Genomic DNA, 19,492 nt, shown 5'->3' on the forward strand with positions numbered 1-19,492 from the left:
CCCTCATGGAGTCTCCACAATCTGCTTCAGACATCCAGAGGCAAAAAAAATATTTTAGGATTTATTCTGCTTTTAATTTTATAGAATAAGCAACATTTTAAGAGCCGATAATTACAGTTAAATCAATGTTATTATATCCTCTGGTAAAAACAGTAGACTACAGTTAAACGACTCCGCTGGCTCTGGAACTACATTTCCCACAACCCCACAATCCACAACAGACGAGCCCTGCGAAAAAGGCTGTGGATTCAACTCATTCAGACACCAAGAGAGAGAGAAAAACACGGGCGTGTTTCCCCAGAAACACATAAATGGAGGTACGACCTTAGGCAGCGCACAGAGGAGTTTTTAAACATGGTGAAAGACCAAGAAGTGGAGCGCATCGCAAAGAAGCTGGACAAAATGGTGCACAAGAAAAACACGGTAAGTGTAGGCTGGCTGGCTGGCTGACCGCGGAGCGCCGAGTAGGTCCAGCATCGGAGAGCAGGTAGGCATGGACTGACCGCCTGCCTGCCTGAGCAGGAGTGGAGTGTGCTGCACTTTTAGTTATGGAGGAAATTTCTGGAAATCCGCGCAAGTCTGTGTGTAGGTGTAGCTCCTCGGACGGTTGCTGAAAATGTCTTCCACGATCACCGAGCGAGATGGAGCTCCTACACACTTCCATCGCTGCTAGCTGTTAGCTTTCGCCTTCCTCTCCCGATTGAACGCCCCGCTGTGGATTTGACGCTGGACCCTGGAGGGCAGGTTGTGTGGACCACCGTCCTTCCACAGTTCGTCTCGTTTGACTCTAATAACGGACATGTTTGGCGGTAACGCTGTGTAGAAGAGGTGTTACCGGTGCTGTTACCAGTAGCACAGGGAACACGAGCGTGTAACTGAGGGCGGCGAGGGTGTTAACACGCGCCCGTTTGTCAGTCTGGGGTTATGAGAGGACGTTGCTGTCAATTAATTAATTAATTAATTAATCGCTAACTAGCCACCGAACCGCTAAACACACGCAGCACCGCGTCGCCTCGCCGGTCAGGCTTGAATTCATACTGGCTGAACTAACACGCTGTCGGGGTCTGTTTTCGTGCAGCTGCGGTAGTTCGCTGATGAGCTGGCAAACTGGTCCTTCTCCAAATTTCTCCAGTGGTCGGCTGCTGTACACACGGACACGCGCGCACACGCACCAAGTTCAGCAGCGGCCAAACCACACTTAGCTACCCCCAAATAAATCAGAAACGGTCCTTTTTATTATTATTTTTATTTTTATTTTTTTTTTAGCAGGAAATGTTTTTTTCCAGGGTTGAAAGAATGAAATGTAATACTTTTCCACAGATTTAGCTTAAAAATAAAGAAATCAATAAATTAAAATTATAAAATTATTATTTAATAAATTAAATTTAATATATATTATTATTAGTAGTATTATTATATTTTTTGTGTGTTGCTTTAATTTGTTTTGTAATTCTGGCTTCCTGTTTTTTGTAACTTTTTAGGATGGTGCTATAGACCTGCTGAAGGAACTGAAGAACATGAAAATGTCACTGGACACCCTGCAGGTAGTTCCGTCCACTTCAGCACAGAAACCTGTGGACTTTCGTTTCTTTATAAATGCAAGACTTCTTAAAGTCAGGGAGGTGAAGAGGAGTTAAGGAGGTGGGGGGAATAATGTATTGTTAGGATATTTGTGCCTCAGTACATCAGTATCATATTACGATATATTGTGATGTATTACTTCTGACTGAAAATGATTCTTCCTCAAGAAAAACGTGATGTGTGATCACATTTAGGATACCATTGCTCAACAAAGCCAAAAAAAAGTTCAACAGCAATAGGCAATTAAAGTAACCGCCTGAATCTGACAGTCTGGAAAAGTTTTTTACAGTTTTCTGTATTAAGTACATCTACAGTAAACCTCCTTTTTTTGCTTAATACTTTACTGTATTTCGCCAGATTTCCTTTTTTATGAATCGTTTTTTAGAGCCGAGCAAATTGTTTTGGAGTCGGTCTATCGATTCCCATTAATCGTAACTGAGGTCGACTCTAAACGTTCTCAGCTGTACAAAGCCTTCAGGAAATGGGCAAGTTGGGTCAAATTGTAAACAAACTAAAGACGTATCATGTAATAGTTTGAGACTTAAGACATACTCCTAATTTGTAGTTCTCTTCCATTTTTTTTAGTTTATGGGATATTTCACCTAGTTATTTCACATTTGTTTAAACATTTGAGTGCAGTATCTTTGGCTAACAGTAGATAACATCTATAACATCTGTTTTATTACCTGCACCTCCAACTCTGTCTCATTACTGTTACTAGAAAGAGTCTTAGGGCTTTTTGTTTGATCTCCACTGAGATTAGTTGTTGGGGTGTCAAAAATAGGCACCAAGCATAAAAAACAGCTCATAATGCTGCAAAAACGCTTATGGGAGTGTTTTGGTTTCGTCATTGACGCTCTGTTGCGATTGCTCTTCGTACCAGGTGTAAAGGAGTGCACACTCATAGAAACATTTTGCACTTTTAGCAGATGAATGTTGCACTGCCTGAATTGCAAACAAGCTACATAGTTTGATCTAATTAACAAATATGTTTCTGTATTTTAGGATGGTAGATGGATGCAATGTTAAGAGACTTATGCAGTTTCTTTTATTGGTATATCATGGATTCTTGGCTTAAAGGGAATTAAACACGGTTATCCTATGTGTAATGTGAATCCATTATGCCCATAGTTCTCAAAGTGGAATGCAGGGACCCCCAAGGGCCAGGTGGTCCATAGTGTAATTTTTTATTTTTTTTTTCAGAAAATATAAACATTGAAATGAGCCAGAAAACCTGATGTGCCACAAAGTCGTCTCTTGCTAAATGAACCAAAACCATCTAAATTTCCAGTACGATGACTACAGTACTACATTAAGCTGATTTGTGGTTCGCTCTGCTGAGAACAGACAGCAGACCAAAGTGTAACCTGAATCAAGGCTGTAACAAATAAGGCCATGAAGCTAACAAGCTACATCTGATAACGAAGCGCACTGATTATACAAGCAGACCAAAACATATTCTCCAATGCAAGAACAAGGAGTACAATTTTCAGTAAGGCTGAATAGTAAGGCTGGGCACTATTAGTAGGTCAGCAGATTGGGTTAATGCCAAAGGCCATGTATCAAATAACTACGCTAGTATACATTTGACTTAACGTCTCACATTTTACAAACACTATAAGCCCTTGGTCTTACTAAAAATAAATGGTGCTATCTTCTAGCCGCTGTTTACAGTGTTTTATTTAGACATTTCATTCGTCAACGTCATGCCTTCCATGATATATGATCTAGAGTATAGCTGGGCAATATGACAATATTTTATCATATTGTGATCAATTTTGTTATTGTGGTGCACAATATGCTTAAAGTACTGATTAACTGCATGTTTCATTGCAAAGAGTGTAATCTGTCTTATTTAATTCAATGGAGTTCAGCATATTTGGAGTAAAGATCATGGTACTTAGTATGGGAGAGTATTTGCATAGAAGTTAAAAAAAAAAATTAAGCTGTTGGTGCATTTACATACATCTACTTGACAAAATATTGCGCTAAATATCGTATATTGTAAAAAATTTCTTTAAATATCGTGATGTAAAAACCCAGCTCTAATCTAGAGTATGAACTGTGAATTCAGTCCAAGTAGTTCTGAGAGATCCAAGGGTCGATAATGTGGTGTTTGGTGGTGATGTTCAGATTTATTTGTTAAATAAAACCAAAATGAAAGATTGTTAGTGATGTATCTGTTTAATTGAGTGATAATACAGGGATTTCTTCAAGCCAAATAGTCTTAAACCAGGTCTTATGACTGGCAAATCACATAAAGCATTTTGTGCAGATAACAGGTTGAGCCTCATCAAATTTGCCCACAATCTGCATGATGTCTGTTTTGTTAAACAGGTCCCTGTTTGAGGTCAGACCCAGCACATGTTTCCACACATTATGGGAGTCAGATTTCAGTACATCCATCCCTGGTAGTGCTTCTGTATGGAGTGTGTACCTTTTTGCACTACAGATTCTCTGCAGGCCTTTGAGTGCCTACTCTAGACTTTGCATGTGACTCACATTTCCTCTCTCATGGTTTCTGTGATCTCTAGTTTCTATGTTTTTGACTTGCCAGTTCCGTTTTACAGTAAAGAAAATGTTTGCAGCACATTTGGTAGAGGTGTTTTGGCGGTTCTCTGTGTTGTAGTATTGAGTGAGTTTGAAATAATGGGGACTGGAGAAATGGCAGAGGGTCCCAGCAGTGAGCCTTGCAGCACATCCTTTACCACAGGCAGTAAATCGCCTGTCTTTGTTCCTACAGAGGCTCATTTTAGACCACATCAGGTGTCTCATTTAGCCTATCAGTGTCTTCTGAAGTAATTAATTAGCTGGTAGGGTGTTATATGTTAGTGTTGGCATCAACTATCAATGTAATGCCTTTTAACTTTATGTAATCAATACCTGGTTAAAATGTAATATTAATGACCAAAATACATACACCTTGTTATTGTACCACCCGTCTTGAGCACCCCACACACTCTGAGATATGTGTAATGGATCACAATCTTTATATATATATATACCTTTTCGGAATCAGTGTCTCTTTTGTTTGTGATTACACCAACCTAGTTGCTACTTTTGAGTTTTGAAAAACAAGTTTTGGCAACCTTTGATATTTTATGATATAATTTGAGCTCAGAGGGATCTTATTTGAAAGGTTGAGGACAAGATAACTTTAGGATAATTTAATCCAAAGGCCGAAATTGGATCACTCGGTTAATCGAATCTAAAAGCCAAAATCGTATTTATTTTACAGCTGCAGGAACTAAAACAGTACTGGATGAGAGTTTTAGCGGTGTGGTAATTTGGGAGTTTATTTATGTCAGCTTGGGGAAGGAGAGCTTTTTTCATGACGCTTTAGAAGTTGTTGTTGTTGGATTGCAGAGGGTTTAAAGCCCTCAGCTGTGAGTGCAGAAGGAGCTTGTGGTAATAATGGTGTGAGGAGAGATGAGAGGCTTCCCACAATCGCAACTTAGCATCTTTTGTTTTCTTGGCCTTAATCAAGACAAAATGCAGTGTAGTGGCAACTGTTCTTTCTGCTACAGTCTAATCAGTGATGTGCTCTGGAACGTACACTAGTAGATTTGATGCCTTCATTATCTGATTAGATGTTTCACTCTTATTACCTCTAACTGTCTTCTCTGTTGTTCTTTAGTCCACGCGGATTGGCATGTCCGTGAACGCTGTGAGGAAGCAGAGCTCAGATGAGGAGGTGCAGTCTCTGGCCAAATCACTCATCAAAGCCTGGAAGAAACTGCTTGGTACAGTTCTACATTTGTTAAATTCATTCATGCACATATGAACTGGTCTCAGCAGGTTTTTACCTTGCATTATAGGTATAAGGTAGAAGTTGTACCTTCATTGTACCTGACCTGCCTACGCCGAATGACCTCTGTGTAGTTGCCATTCCTGGCCCCGCATGTCGACTGCTACGCTATGTAGCTTTGGAGGCCTTGCTCAAGAAATGCATAGCGCTGCGTAACCCCGAGAAATATTTGTGTAAAATCCTGTAATATTACTCTATTGCCTTAGTCCACATTTTTCTATCAGATGCATGATTTGTATTTACCGCTGTGGTGTAAAAATGAATTACACTCCCCAACTGTAATCTCTTGGGGGAGCCCAAGAGATTTTGTTTCTGGACATTTTCTGACGTATGGATCAGTGCTGTGTCTGGAGGAGGAGGAAAAATGAAGCATATGCTAAGAAGAACACCCTGCCTACAGTGCAGAATAGCACAGTGGTGCTCTGGGGCTGCTTTGCTTATTCTGGCACTGGAAACCTGCAATGTGTGCAGGGCAAGATGGATTCAATCAAGTATCAGGAAATCCTTGAAGAACACATCATGCCTTCTGTGAAGATCCAAAGCTTGGGCATCATTGGACCTTCCAACAGGACAGTGATCCCAAGCATAATTCAAATTCCATACAGGCTTGGTTTCAGAAGATTCTGTGGTGGTTGTCACAGTTGCCTGACCTGAACCACATAGAAAAACTTTGGTGAGATTTGAAGAAAGAAGTTGCAGCACACAGACCCAAGAGTATTAGTGAACTGGAGGCCGCTGCACATGAGGAATGTGCTAAGATTCCTCAGGAACGCTGCCAGAAGCTGGTGTCTGGCAATGCATCATGTTTGCAGCAGGTCATAACAGCAAAAGGATGCTCTACGAAGTACTAAAGACGCCTGTCGTGAAGGAGTTGAGTAATTCTGAGACTGCAGTAGCCATTAAAAGTGTGAACAAGTGTAAAAGTACGTGTTATATAAGTTGCGTAGAGCTAAATTAATTGTTCTTGTTTGATTGGTTGGCTGAAAGTTTGTAAATTTAGCTGATCATTGTAATTTGCTGTAATTCTATTTCAGCAGTTTAGATTCTATTCAAACTTTTATTAATAATTTGCTACATTCAGCCTTGTAGTTTCAAGGCTAAAAAAATAATAATAAAAAATTCTGGACTCCTGTGTTTTGGCTAATTTACTGCAGTTGAGGCAAAGGGAGAATTTGTCTTGACAATGAGGGTAAGAATGTTGTTTAGATGTTTCAGGGAGTGGAAGACCTGAACGTGTCCTCCTTCTCTTTTAGATGGTTCTGAGAGTAAGCCAGAGGAGAAGAACAAGGGTGGACCATCACTTCAGTCATCATCTTCTAAAGACAGTCCTGGATCCAGTGACAGGTGTGTGTGTATGTGTACAGAGACAGTATCGCTTGTGCGCCTCGTCTGATGTTATTACTTCAATAATAGATTTAAATTTTCTGCTGAATTCCGTTCAGTTTTCATTGTCATGCATTTAAAAGAGTTCACCTATGTGGCGCTAAATGTGATTTTTATAATAAAATGCTTGTTTGGCACATTTAAAGTAAAAAAAAATAATAATGTGATGTGTTTACGTTGCTTCGGCTAATAGAAAGAACTGGAAATAAGCTAGTGTGTTTCATGTGTTTATTTGATCTACACTGATAGAAGCGTCAGGCTTTTTTGTGATTGGTATACCACAAATATTGATGGCAGTTGTTTCAACCAAAGTTGATATTAAAGAAACTTGAACGCATGTTAAAATTTTACGCTCATTGATACGCTCACGAAGTAGTTTGCTTCAGGAGACACACTCATGATGCATTCAATTCCTTTTAGAAATTTTCAAGATGAGCACACAAGAACTCCACCACAAATCTGTTTATACTTGTTTGAATTGGTTATAGCAGCTGATAGCAGTCAGTTTTGCTAATAAAGGCAATTGACAATGGGGGCTGAAAAATGTTGATTGCTACTGTACAACCTCCAAAAAGTAAGTTGGAACTTCAGAGAAGGACATTAGTATGCAAAGAAATTCATTGTGTAATTCTTATTAAGACGAAGTACTGATCAGATACGAATTGGCTATTGGCTATGGTCTGACAGCATAGTTAGTATGATCTGTATGATCATGCTTCTGTTTTAGTTACAAGCTTTTTTTTTTTGTTCAATTAAGTGTATGAGTGTTCAGTCTAGTTGAGAATATGAATTTTATGGATTTTATGGAAGTGTTTTTGCCTGTTTGTCATGGAATTGTAACACAATGTAAAGTTAAATGGAGTTTTCGAAGTATGGGAGTTAAAACAGCCAAATTAGAGATGTTTCTGTGCAACAGGATAATGTGTAGGTATTAATATCTCAGGTCCTTCGTTCTTATTCCAGCAAGAAACCAGAGACACCAAAGACTCCCACTACGCCCACCACACCTACCACTCCTACGACCCCCAAGTGCACCTCCTTCCCCCCTGTTCCCATCACCACTGACAGCGTGCGGACCAAATGCAGAGAGCTGCTGGTTGCGGCCCTGCAGACGGACGGTGAGTTCCGACCAACTCTGTACAGAGCAGTCTGAGCATGTGTCTCAGTGCCGCTTCATACCTAAGGGGTAGCTCTAGGCGCCATGGGGGCTTCAAGTGTGTGCATGTGGGCCTGCAAGATATGCTTGTCGTGCCCCTGGAATCTGGGTAAAATGTATTTATTTACATTTTTATTAATACCATTTCAAATACTAGTATTCAGTCTGCTAGGTGCTGTTATTTTGAAGTTTTGTTATTTTAAAGTTATATTTAATTTTTTTTGTTTGTTTGTTTGTTTTTCACCCCTGTTTTTACAGATGACTACAAAACGATTGGAGCCGATTGTGATACCTTGGCAGCAGAGATTGAAGACTATATCCTTTTAACTCAAACTCGCTTGGAAATTGCTAAATTTCCTTCGGGATCAATGAAGTCTATCTGTCTATCTATCGCTTGCTCAGATCTAAATCTCTGGCCTTCCAAAATCTTTTGGACGCATCGATAAAGCCCTAAAGGACTGTCAGGTTCTGCTTCATATTTTTTTTTTTTTTTTTCTCTTTCTCTCTCTCTCTCTCATTAAAAAAGCTTTCTAAAGCTTTAAAAAAGGGGGTCATAAAGAAGATCATAAAACAGTTGAAAAGGTCTTTTTTCATGTTTACTGATGTTAAATTCTAATATGATGCCTAACATTATACTAAAAATATTCTTATTTATTTAGAATAGTTTGTTTAAGTTGACTGACTGAAATGATTTATGCAAATGTTATGCATGCTATGCAAGGAAAGGGGCATGTCTGGATCAAATTACGTCATGTTGATTTTCGTAAAGTTAAAGTAAGTGCACAAATCCCTTTAGAGACACAGTTCTGCACATGTTAATGTAGAGTCACTGCATTTGCTTAATTGCCTAGTTTTGTGTAGTTTTCCCAATTTTTGACATTCCAATTACCAAACCCACTCCACCCCCATCACTTCTAATGCTCCCAAAACTGGGAGGGTAAAGACTTAAACATGCCTCCTCCAACGCATGCACAACCAGCAACCACCTCTTTTTAAACTGCTTTGAGTAGCATCACAGGTGCTGGCCAGCATCACACTGAAGTGATGTGAGGAGAGAGAAAGCCATCCACCATCCCAGAGAGAGCAGGGCTAATTGTGCTCTTTCTGACTCCGGCTGCTAATAACAAGAGGCATGACTGGGATTTGAACCAGTGGTCCTGGCAGCACCTTAGTCCGCAGGACCACTCAAAGCCCTAGTTTTTCCTTTGTTTAGGTTACCCCCCCCATCTACTATACGTGTGTGTGTGTGCATTTGCAGAACTGTGTCAGCGATGGGTGCAACTTAAAGTTATTTAGAAGGAGTATCCACAAACATTTGGACCTGTAGTGTATCTGTAGCAACCCAGTGGTTCCTTAACAGATTGTTACATATCTACAAGGAGTTTAAGTCCACTGACATGAAGTACAAGACGAGACTGAGGAGCCGCATCTCCAACCTTAAAGACCAGAAGAACCCCGACCTGCGCCGCAGTGTACTGTGTGGCAACATCTCTCCCGAGCTTATTGCTACCATGACAGCAGAGGTGTGTGTGTGCGCTTTGCATTGCGATGCATCAGTGTCACGACTATGGAATACATTGTTCTCGTCAGTCTTGGTGATCCGGGGCTTGTGTCTGCAGTCCAGTGAGAATGTAAAGTGAAGTTCTTAGAAAGTATAGCAGTTAATTTCATGCATGTGTATGCTTTGTAGGAGATGGCAAGTGCAGAGCTGAAAGAGATGAGGAAGGCTCTGACTAAGGAATCCATCCGGGAACACCAGCTCTCCAAAGTGGGCGGCACAGAGACCGACATGTTCATTTGTGGGAAGTGCAAGGGCAAGAGCTGCACCTATACCCAGGCATGTCCATGCTATTACAACACTGACAGAAATCGCATGTACACAGTTTTACACATTTGCGTAGGCTTACTGCACTGTGTATAGTCCGTGTGACTTTTTGACAAAATTTTAATGTGGCAGTTCTTCTGCATCTTATATCTTTCATGATGACTGGATCAATAGAAATGCAGTAAATATAGAAATATACCTCAATTGGATGTGTATTTCGCTATATGTGCAAATGTTAGTGAACAGCCCTTCTAATGAATGCATTTGGCTTCTAAGTTGCAGCCATTGCTAAAACAGAGCTTGTCTTGTCCCTGTAGAGAAGCTTTTCATCAGTGCCTGTAGTCCTATCCAGTGCCATTGAAAAGCGCATAAGCGGTTTCCAGATCAGTACCTGTATTAAAAGAATTCTGATGAAGGTGGGCCATTAAATGAACCAGCGTCCCTATACTTTTGTCCATTTCGTGTATCCATATAATCTAAACCTAGTTTAAAAGACTGTCTGATTGCAAACCTGGCTTGAAATCCCCCCTTTTATCAGTAGATGAGTAAAAACACATGCACACACTCCTCTCCGAGCAGGTCAGCACAGGCCCCGAGTTTGGGCAGGACAGCAGCTGCCGCAAATCCCCTGAACCTGAGTGGAGGAGTGTGTCCCAGCATGTGTATCAGAGCACATTAGCTTTACAGGCCCGTATGTCTGTACAGAATCATGAGGTGTTAACATGTTGTCCTGCTCGTAGGTTCAGACGCGTAGCGCAGATGAACCGATGACCACCTTTGTGCTGTGCAACGACTGCGGCAACCGGTGGAAGGTAAGCAAGCCTCATTACACGACCCGGTCTGCTTAACACGGCAGCTGCAACAGACCACGCACAGTTAAGCTGGCCTCAAAGCTCCGTTTGTTAACGAGAAACGGTGATGACCATAGAGTGTGTGCAGTCAAGTTGCATGCAAGTTGGAGCATGGTGTTTGCACTGTAATGCAGCGGTGTGGCCACAAGATGGCACTATTCACTCAGTGGGATTGAACAGCAGTGTGCTTTTGATCAAACTAATGAGTGTGACCGTCCTGCAAACGCCCAGTGTGTTTCTTTTTTGTGTGGCATGAATTGAAAATCAGCAGTTCTAGTCTCCGAGATGGATTATTTGCAGCTAATCCTAACTCATCCCTCTCTTGTTTCTTTCTTTCCATTCAGTTTTGCTAAGGAGCGGCGAGATTCTTTGTGTAAAGAAGTTACAAATTAACGAAGTGAGGTACTTTTTGTTACCCTTTGTTACTTTTTTTTCAGAAACAAATGTCATTTTTTTATACCCATTTCACAGCTTTGTAATATATGTGGTGTGCATATTGCTACTTATGCAAATCTTAGGCATCTGATGTAAATAATCTTATTTTATATCTTTTTGTTTTGCTTTTTTTTTTGTTTTGTTTTTTTTTGTTTTTTTGTACTGGAATTGCATCCATTGCCTTCTAAGCGCTCTGACTCCCAAGTCAGCATTAGCTCGTTCAGTACTGCTCTTGCCTAAGATGATGCACTTTGTGCCTTTTTCCGCGCTTTCTGGTGCCACGGTTGTCTTGCATAAAGATTTCGTACACATTTCTGCTGCACATTTTAGTGGTTTGCGAACATGCTGTAGTGTTGCAGATATGCATAAAGCTGATTATGCACTTGTTTTGATTTGTGGTGACACTTTATTTGGACCAATCATTGTAGATGATTTGCCAATTTCCAATAAACCTTCAGATGAGCAGTTAAGAATTCCAAGCTTAATCCAGCACTAAAACTCAAGCTTCATATTTGTCTCTAATCATAACCCACAATTCGCCAACTGCTAGTTGAACTAGGTAGTTGGTGATCAGAACCTCTGTAGATCATCTATAGGAGAGCTTCCAGATAAAGTGGGGCTTTTTTTTCTTTCTTTTGTTTCTGTGTGAGCTGCTTTTCCAAAAGTTGAAGACTCTTAGTGTAGAGTTTAGCACTAGATGATGGGCATTCTGAACTCCCCTTTGAGAGGGCCTATGTAAGCAGAAGAACATCACAGTGGGTTTGATATGATTATGTGTATTACATGAACTTGTGGACCAGTCTCATTAAAATCAGAGAAAGCTATGCAGACTGCTGTCTCTTTGTGTGTGTGTGTGTGTGTGTGTGTGTGTGTGTGTGTGTGTGTGTGTGTGTGAGAGAGTTTGATGGTTTTGCATAGTCCATTAATAAACACTTCAGCAAATGAAACATTAACGTATTCCCTAAGTATGGTGGGATGGCAGGAAGCCAGCAACTCGTTGAACCCGACGTAGCCTCGGCTTCCTCTCTGTAAGGCCATTCAAACCCCAAAGCGGAGGCAGCCACAGTTGTCAGGCACCCAAAACCAAAGGCTTCAGAGAGGGGCCTTTCTGAAATGCGCTTCCTCTGATTGGTTTTGCGCTCTTGCCGCTAGAGGGCGGCGGGTGGGCCCCACGTTTCAGAGTGGCCAATAGTCTCTCACTGCTGTTGCATAACGTAACCGAGCAGAGGGTGGGCCTCACACTCGCACAAGGCAAATGTAATGAACAGAAAAAAGGGCATTGGCTATCAGTGTTTCCTGGAATACCCCCCACACACACAAACTTGGCAAATTTGGGGCCACACTGAAGATGGATGTGTGGATGAAGAGCGCTGTCTGAAAACGAGCGCATTCTGTCTTTCAGGGGTTATCAGATGTACCTCAGCGCGACACTAGCGCTAATTCCATCGGTGTGATGTGAGCTCTGAGAGCACGGCACAACCAATTTGAATGTAAGCTGTTCTAATAACACGAAAGAAAGGGATCTGGATCTGGGATTAAGTTCTCTGAGGTTGCTTTGATCTTGTGGATGCTGTCACATGAAGCCAGTGGTGTCACTCTGGACGTCGCCTCACGCTAATCGCGCTAAACTTAATCAGTTGGCAGGATGGACGCGGCCTTCGCGCAGGGCACAGGTGGCGGGAAGCGCTTTGGCTGCCGCCCAAACAGTAATTCACATGAAGCTGTCATAACATTTCTTAATTACCTCGACCGAAAATAAATCCTGTCAGGACTAGTTTGGGCTGTAGAGATTACTGGAAGAGCTCCGCAGGGTTCCCGGTGGTGCCGCGTCGGAGAGCTCGGGACTCCTGGGGAGTCGAACCAAACAAATGGTGCGCGTAGTGTAGTGATCCTTCTCAGGATGTTCATGGCCTGCTTTTACAGAGCTTTAAATGAATTACACATCAAAGTTTACTACGGTAAAGAGCTTACTTCTGCAGTGCTTGTGGACGTGCATCGGATTATCTGGAGTGCCTGCCAACTAGTGCTGGGCGATATGACCTCAGGCCAGGATCACGATTAATTGAACATTTTACCTCGGTTCTGATTCATGAACGAGTACAGAAGCTGCTTGAGTTGCTCTGTTGGCTCAGGGTTTGAGTTCTCCTCCATGTTGCAGACTGGACGGAGTGGAATCACGTGACTACACAAGCGGTATTATGGCGTCAAGGTGGACGGTACATGAACACACACACACAGTGGGGAAAGTACTAGCAGAATAAAAGAAATAATCTATTAATAGAAATTAAAAAATAAAGAAATAACCAGCAGGTGCAAGATTAAGGCTCATTTTTTCATTAATTGGCCAGCCTTACGTCTGATCTGGTCTGATCTCTTTTTTTTTTTTATACAATATGACACAATATGACACAACGGAAAACACAGGTGCGCCACTGACTGATAACAACCTAGGCAGACGTCAGCGGTCAGACGTTCGTTGCGGGCTTGACAGTGAATTGTCAACACAGGCGCGTGCCCAACGCGCATACACCACCACTTTGTGCCGCTGAAATAGCAATCTGCTAAAGTCAGACCGCACCTGGCTCTTAAAGGGAATGGCGAGTGACCTGCTGATTGGTTACGCCCAAATCACACCCATGATTAATTAACAGACTTGGTACATGGCTTTTGCACGTTTCAAACCGCTCAAGATGCACTTTTCCCATCGTTACCTGATGGCTCGCCTAAAGATTGCTAAAATAGGGCCCACAGCTTTCTACAGCTGAATAATAGCAAAACAGAGTTTGTTGTTTTGTCATCCCACACTATCTAAAAGCTTGATGGAAAATCTGGGCGCTTTTACTCCTTTAAGTCAAAGATTTTTTTTATTTTTTATTTTTGGGTCATTTTTGATTCAGACCTTAAGTTTGATAAGCAATTAAATGTAGTGGTCAAGGGCAGTTCCGTCCAGCGTCTACATATTGCAGTATTGTCAGGCACTGAATTGTGGAATCATGGAAACATCGCTTGCTCGTCTGCATGTAGTTGAAAATGCAGCAGCCAGAGCAAAGAAATTTTTGAAATTTTATGAAGAAAAACAAAAAAGAGAGCTTGAGTTGTGGACATGCTTTGTACGTATACCCCCTCAAGACCTTTATTTTCTGCGTCCCAGACGAACCCTTTTATTCCATTAATTGTGCTTTTGCCACATCAATTTTGCATTACTTTTAGCATTACTGTGTGTGCAGAATTATTAGGCAAGTTGTATTTGAGAGGATTCTTTTTATTATTGAACAACTATGTTCTCAATCAACCCAAAAGACTCATAAATATCAAAGCTTAATATTTTTGGAAGTTGGAGTGGGTTGTTTTTAGATTTGGCTATCTTAGGAGGATATCTGTTTGTGCAGGTAACTATTACTGTGCAGAATTATTAGGCAACTTAAACAAATATATACCCATCTCACTTGTTTATTTTCACCAGGTAAACCAATATAACAATTTAGAAATAAACATTTCTGACATTCAAAAACAAACAAATCAGTGACCAATATAGCCACCTTTCTTTACGATGACACTCAAAAGCCTTCCATCCATAGATTCTGTCAGTTGCTTGATCTGTTTACGATCAACATTGCGTGCAGCAGACACCACAGCCTCCCAGACACTGTTCAGAGAGGTGTACCGTTTTCCCTCCCTGTAGATCTCACATTTTATGAGGGACCACAGGTTCTCTATGGGGTTTAGATCAGGTGAACAAGGGGGCCATGTCATAATTGTTTCTTCTTTTAGACACTTACTGGCCAGCCACGCTGTGGAGTATTTGGATGCATGTGATGGAGCATTGTCCTGCATGAAAATCATGTTTTTCTTGAACGATACCGACTTCTTTCTGTACCACTGCTTGAAGAAGGTGTCTTCCAGAAACTGGCAGTAGGTCTGGGAGTTGAGCTTCACTCCATCCTCAACCCGAAAAGGTCCCACAAGTTCATCTTTGATGATACCAGCCCGTACCAGTACCCCACCTCTACCTTGCTGGTGTCTGAGTCGGAGTGGAGCTCTCTGCCCTTTACTGATCCAGCCTCGGGCCCATCCATCTGGCCCATCAAGAGTCACTCGCATTTCATCAGTCCATAAAACCTTAGAAAAATCAGTCTTAAGATATTTCTTGGCCCAGTTTTGACGTTTTATCTTATGTTTCTTGTTCAAAGGTGGTCGTTTTCAGCCTTCCTTACCTTGGCCATGTCTCTGAGTATCGCACACCTTGTGCTTTTTGATACTCCAGTAACGTTGCAGCTCTGAAATATGGCAAAACTGGTGGCAAATGGCATCTTGGCAGCTTCACGCTTGATTTTCCTCAATTCATGGGCAGTTATTTTGCACCTTTTTTTTTCCCCCAACACGTTTCTTGCGACCCTGTTGGCTATTTGCCATGAAACACTTGATTGTTCGGTGATCATGCTTCAAAAGTTTGGCAATTTTAAGACTGCTGCATCCCTCTGCAAGACATCTCACAATTTTTGACTTTTCAGAGTCCATCAAATCTCTCTTCTGACCCATTTTGCCAAAGGAAAGGAAGTTGCCTAATAATTAAGCACACCTTATATAGGGTGTTGATGTCATTAGACCACACCCCTTCTCATTACAGAGATGCACATCACCTGATTTACTTCATTGGTAGTTGTCTTTCAAGCCTATAGAGCTTGGAGTAGGACAACATGTATAAAAAGGATGATGTGATCAAAATACTTATTTGCCTAATAATTCTGCACACAGTGTAGTTCCCTGTCTGTGTTTCCTCAGCTTTCTACTTTGCTGTGGCTTAGTTTTGTTTATTGCTGACTTGTAGAGCACTATGATGTGTGAGGACCTCAGATGTCTCAGAAGAGATCTGAACTTCCAGAACTTCCACTGGCCCAGTAATAAAACTGTAAAATAAATAAATAAATAATAATAAAATAAATGTTATGCCCAAAACACACTCATGATTAATTAAGAGACTTTGTACAATAATAAAACTGTCCAATGTAAAACTGCCCAATAATAGAACTGTACCCCCCCCCCCCCCCCCCAAAAAACAAAAACAAAAAACAAAACAGATAATAAAGGAACATAGAACAGGTAACTTTCCTCAAATGCTTATGAGGGATTTTAATTTGTTACTTTTATTTTTTTTTATTTTTCTTTTGGTCTGAAATTTATGTCCCTGTAATTACAATGTGAGCCAAACATCCCTCTTTAAATTACACTATGTGCTGTTATGGTGTCATTTCTGTAGAGCATAAATGATTAGCAATGTTTTTATACTGATCTTATTTCTCCTTTTTTTTTTCTTTTTAAAGCACAAGTTCTATTTTCTAGTTTTCATATCGAATGTACTTTCCTGAGAATATTGTGCATATTGCGGTATTAATGAACACTAACAAGTAATGTTTTATCTAAAATGTACATAATTTAGGTCATGGGTACAAATGTTTGAGAACCTCAGATGTCTCCGTAGAGGCCCAATAATAAAACAGCAAAAACAGGAACATTCTAATTCTAACTTTCTTTAAATTCATATTTTATATATATATATATATATATATATATATATATATATATATATATATATATATATATATCAGAGATTTTAATTTATTAATAAAAAATATATATTTATTTATGGTCTAAATTTTATGTCACTGTAATCGCAACGAGAGCCAAACATCCCTCTTTTAATGACATTGCCAGTGGCAATCACTGGGGTCCAAGCACTCCAAGTGCTTGTCCATGTGCTGTTAGGGTATCATTTCTGTAGACTGATCATATTTATAAAAGGATTTAAAGCACTAGTTTTTCTTCAGTTTTTATTCACGTACTTTCCTGAGAATATTGTGCATATTGCAGTACTTAGTGAACACTGACCAGTAACATGTTTTATTAAAATGTGCATAAATTAGTGTAGTTTGATCATTATTTGTTTTACAGTTCATGAGATTTATTTTTTAACCATTATAATAAACATTTTTGTACCATGATATGTCTTCTTTTGCCGCATTGCACACCCCTAATGGGCAATCTATTTGTTCCCACACATACCTGAGACATTTTGTCCCTGTAGGTAACCTGATATTTTTACTTGCAGTTTTGGATCCTGTCCTTACATCAACACACACCTTTCTTGGTGAATAGTCATGTGCTGATAACTTGTCCAAACACTTTAACCTGATCAGGTAAAAGAGATAAAAAAAGTGAAAAAATGCAAAAAGTGGAAGTCTTACATCTTGTAACTATGGGTTACCGTCTTAACCGTCTTTTTTTCTGTCTTTTATTATTATTACTTGTCATCATTGGCACACAAATAACCTCTAGCACATTGGGGTGTGTATGTGATTGTGTGTGTATACATGTTCACGCTCTGCAGTCACCTACCACGTGAGTTGTGTGGAGCTGATTCCTGGCTGGTGTCTGTGTTTGTTTTGGCAACATGATGGTATTTCCACAGATGTACCGCTCGCCTGTGGCCCTAATGGTAGTACGGAACGGTAAGGACTGAGAAACCCCTCTAAACACCAAACACATCCAGAATTTCTGCCCTTCTCCCCTGTGCTTCCCTCAGGCAGCATTTACCCAGTCAGAGCAACGGATGAACATTGCATGATCCCTCTTTCTCAGCGCTGTGTGCGCCCCACCTGAACATGCCGGGGCTTGTGTGGCATTTAAAACCGAAGAAGCTCTTACACAATTCTTAAAGAAATTTGGAGGACTTGCAGGACGCCTTAAAGGAATAGTTTCACTCTTTACATTCACAGTTTTCCCATCAGCCAAGCCGTACTGAATATCTCAAATCTGCTTCTTTTGTTGAGCTGGACTATGAGGATCTATATATTATTATTATTATTATTTTTTTTTTTTACATTTTGTTTTTTGGCAGTGCCCACCCATAACCCACCTATTTGTAGCTACCTCTAGCACTAGCAATGCTCCTGACACTAGGAAGGTAAGGATTTAACACGCGTCTCCTCTGATACATGGGCAGTCAGCCACCACCTCTTCAAACTGCCACTGATTTGCCAGGCAGCCAACACACTCTGAGGAAAGTGCCAGGGCCCAGCTCCAACAGACACCTGTGCTGGTCAACATCGCTTCAGGAGTGATGGTAGGAGAGAACGCCATCTATCCACCTGCCGAGAGTACGGCCAATTGCTTATTTGGATAACAATTCTGCGCTAAATTATCATTATCATATATTTAACATTATCTTATCGTTTCCATTTTTTAAATTTTTTTTTAAACATCAATACTTTGCCGCTTTGGTTCCTAACCCAGACTTTTAGACTGTCCTCTGCTTCAAAATAAAAAATAATAAGCTTTAAAAATCCTATTTTTTATTACTTTAGGTAATTTTGGTGCATTTCTATTGGTTCAGAACAATTATGTAAAAAATGAACATAGATATAATGAACAAGAAATTTGTGTGACTGCGACAATATCGAGATGTTTAAGAAGCTCATTAGAACAGTGGACTGACTACTCTGAAGTCCAGGCCTCGACATTATGGAATGTGTTTGATTTTCAAAACTTCTAAAACTAAATGTTGGAAGTGGGATAAAAGGGATCTCCCTGCAGGAAAACCGAAAGTGATTCTCCTGAAAAGGATAGACGCTCTAATAGGGATAAAGATGGACTCCCTAAACACTGATTAAAGGTAAAAAACATGCACATATTTGTCACTGTCCTCTGCATTTAACCCATCTGTAGTAGTAAACACACAGACACTAGTGAACTAGGGGCAGTAAGTACACACACACAGCGGTGGGCAGCCAACTCCAGCGCCCGGGGAGCAGAGAGGGTAAAGGGCCTTGCTCAAAGGCCCAACAGTGGCAGCTTGTCAAGCCCGGGAATCGAACCCACAACCCTGTTATCGTTGGCCCGGCACTCTAACCGCTGAGCCACCACTGCCCCTCATTCATCTGATTATTATTATGCAGTTGTGAGTAAATTCCTATGAAATCTTGTAAAGAGATCTTGGGATGCCAGACCTCACTATTGAGCCTTCCAGAGTTGTGATGGGCTCAATTCAGCGAAAGAACGGATGTAGGGAAGCGCCTAGCTGATGACCCCGGTGAGGAGCTCGAGATGTAGTGGGTGATTAGAATATGGATAAAGAGAATGGACTGGGCCTTATGTGTAACCTTTAGTATTAGGTGCAGGATTTTACTGTATGTCTTCCTAGTATTTCACATTTGTGGAGGCTTCTGTGTAATTTTCTGTTTTCCTGATGCTAAAAAATGAATATCTTGCACTTGGAAATAGAAATGAAATAACGAAGAGTGCTCTGACTTCTGCACAGTTCTGTTCACTTAGTGGGTAAAGAAATCTGCGAGTCAGCATTTACAAATGTCAGTAGTAGGAACGCAGTTAAAACGTACACTCTTAAAAAATAAAGGTACATTGTGGGTTCTTTGAGCAACAATGTAGATCTGAGTGTG

At 40.7% G+C, this 19,492-nt stretch overlaps 1 protein-coding gene across 2 annotated transcripts; it reads left to right on the forward strand.

The window, feature by feature from the left end:
* Positions 1-265: 265 nt before the first annotated feature.
* tcea2 (transcription elongation factor A (SII), 2) lies at positions 266-11,863 on the forward strand. 2 transcript variants are annotated; one of them, XM_072697206.1, is made up of 10 exons: positions 266-423; positions 1,482-1,544; positions 5,219-5,324; positions 6,643-6,733; positions 7,736-7,890; positions 8,187-8,243; positions 9,297-9,451; positions 9,619-9,765; positions 10,494-10,565; positions 10,949-11,863. In XM_072697206.1, exons 1-10 carry the CDS (start codon positions 355-357, stop codon positions 10,955-10,957), a joined length of 924 nt encoding a protein of 307 aa, XP_072553307.1. In that variant the 5' UTR covers positions 266-354; the 3' UTR covers positions 10,958-11,863. The 2 variants fall into 2 exon arrangements, with proteins under 2 accessions (XP_072553307.1, XP_072553308.1); XM_072697207.1 differs by lacking the exon at positions 266-423 and adding an exon at positions 467-487.
* Positions 11,864-19,492: the final 7,629 nt, after the last annotated feature.

Source organism: Salminus brasiliensis, chromosome 14 (genome assembly GCF_030463535.1).
Source record: "Salminus brasiliensis chromosome 14, fSalBra1.hap2, whole genome shotgun sequence".
Lineage (NCBI taxonomy): Eukaryota > Metazoa > Chordata > Actinopteri > Characiformes > Bryconidae > Salminus > Salminus brasiliensis.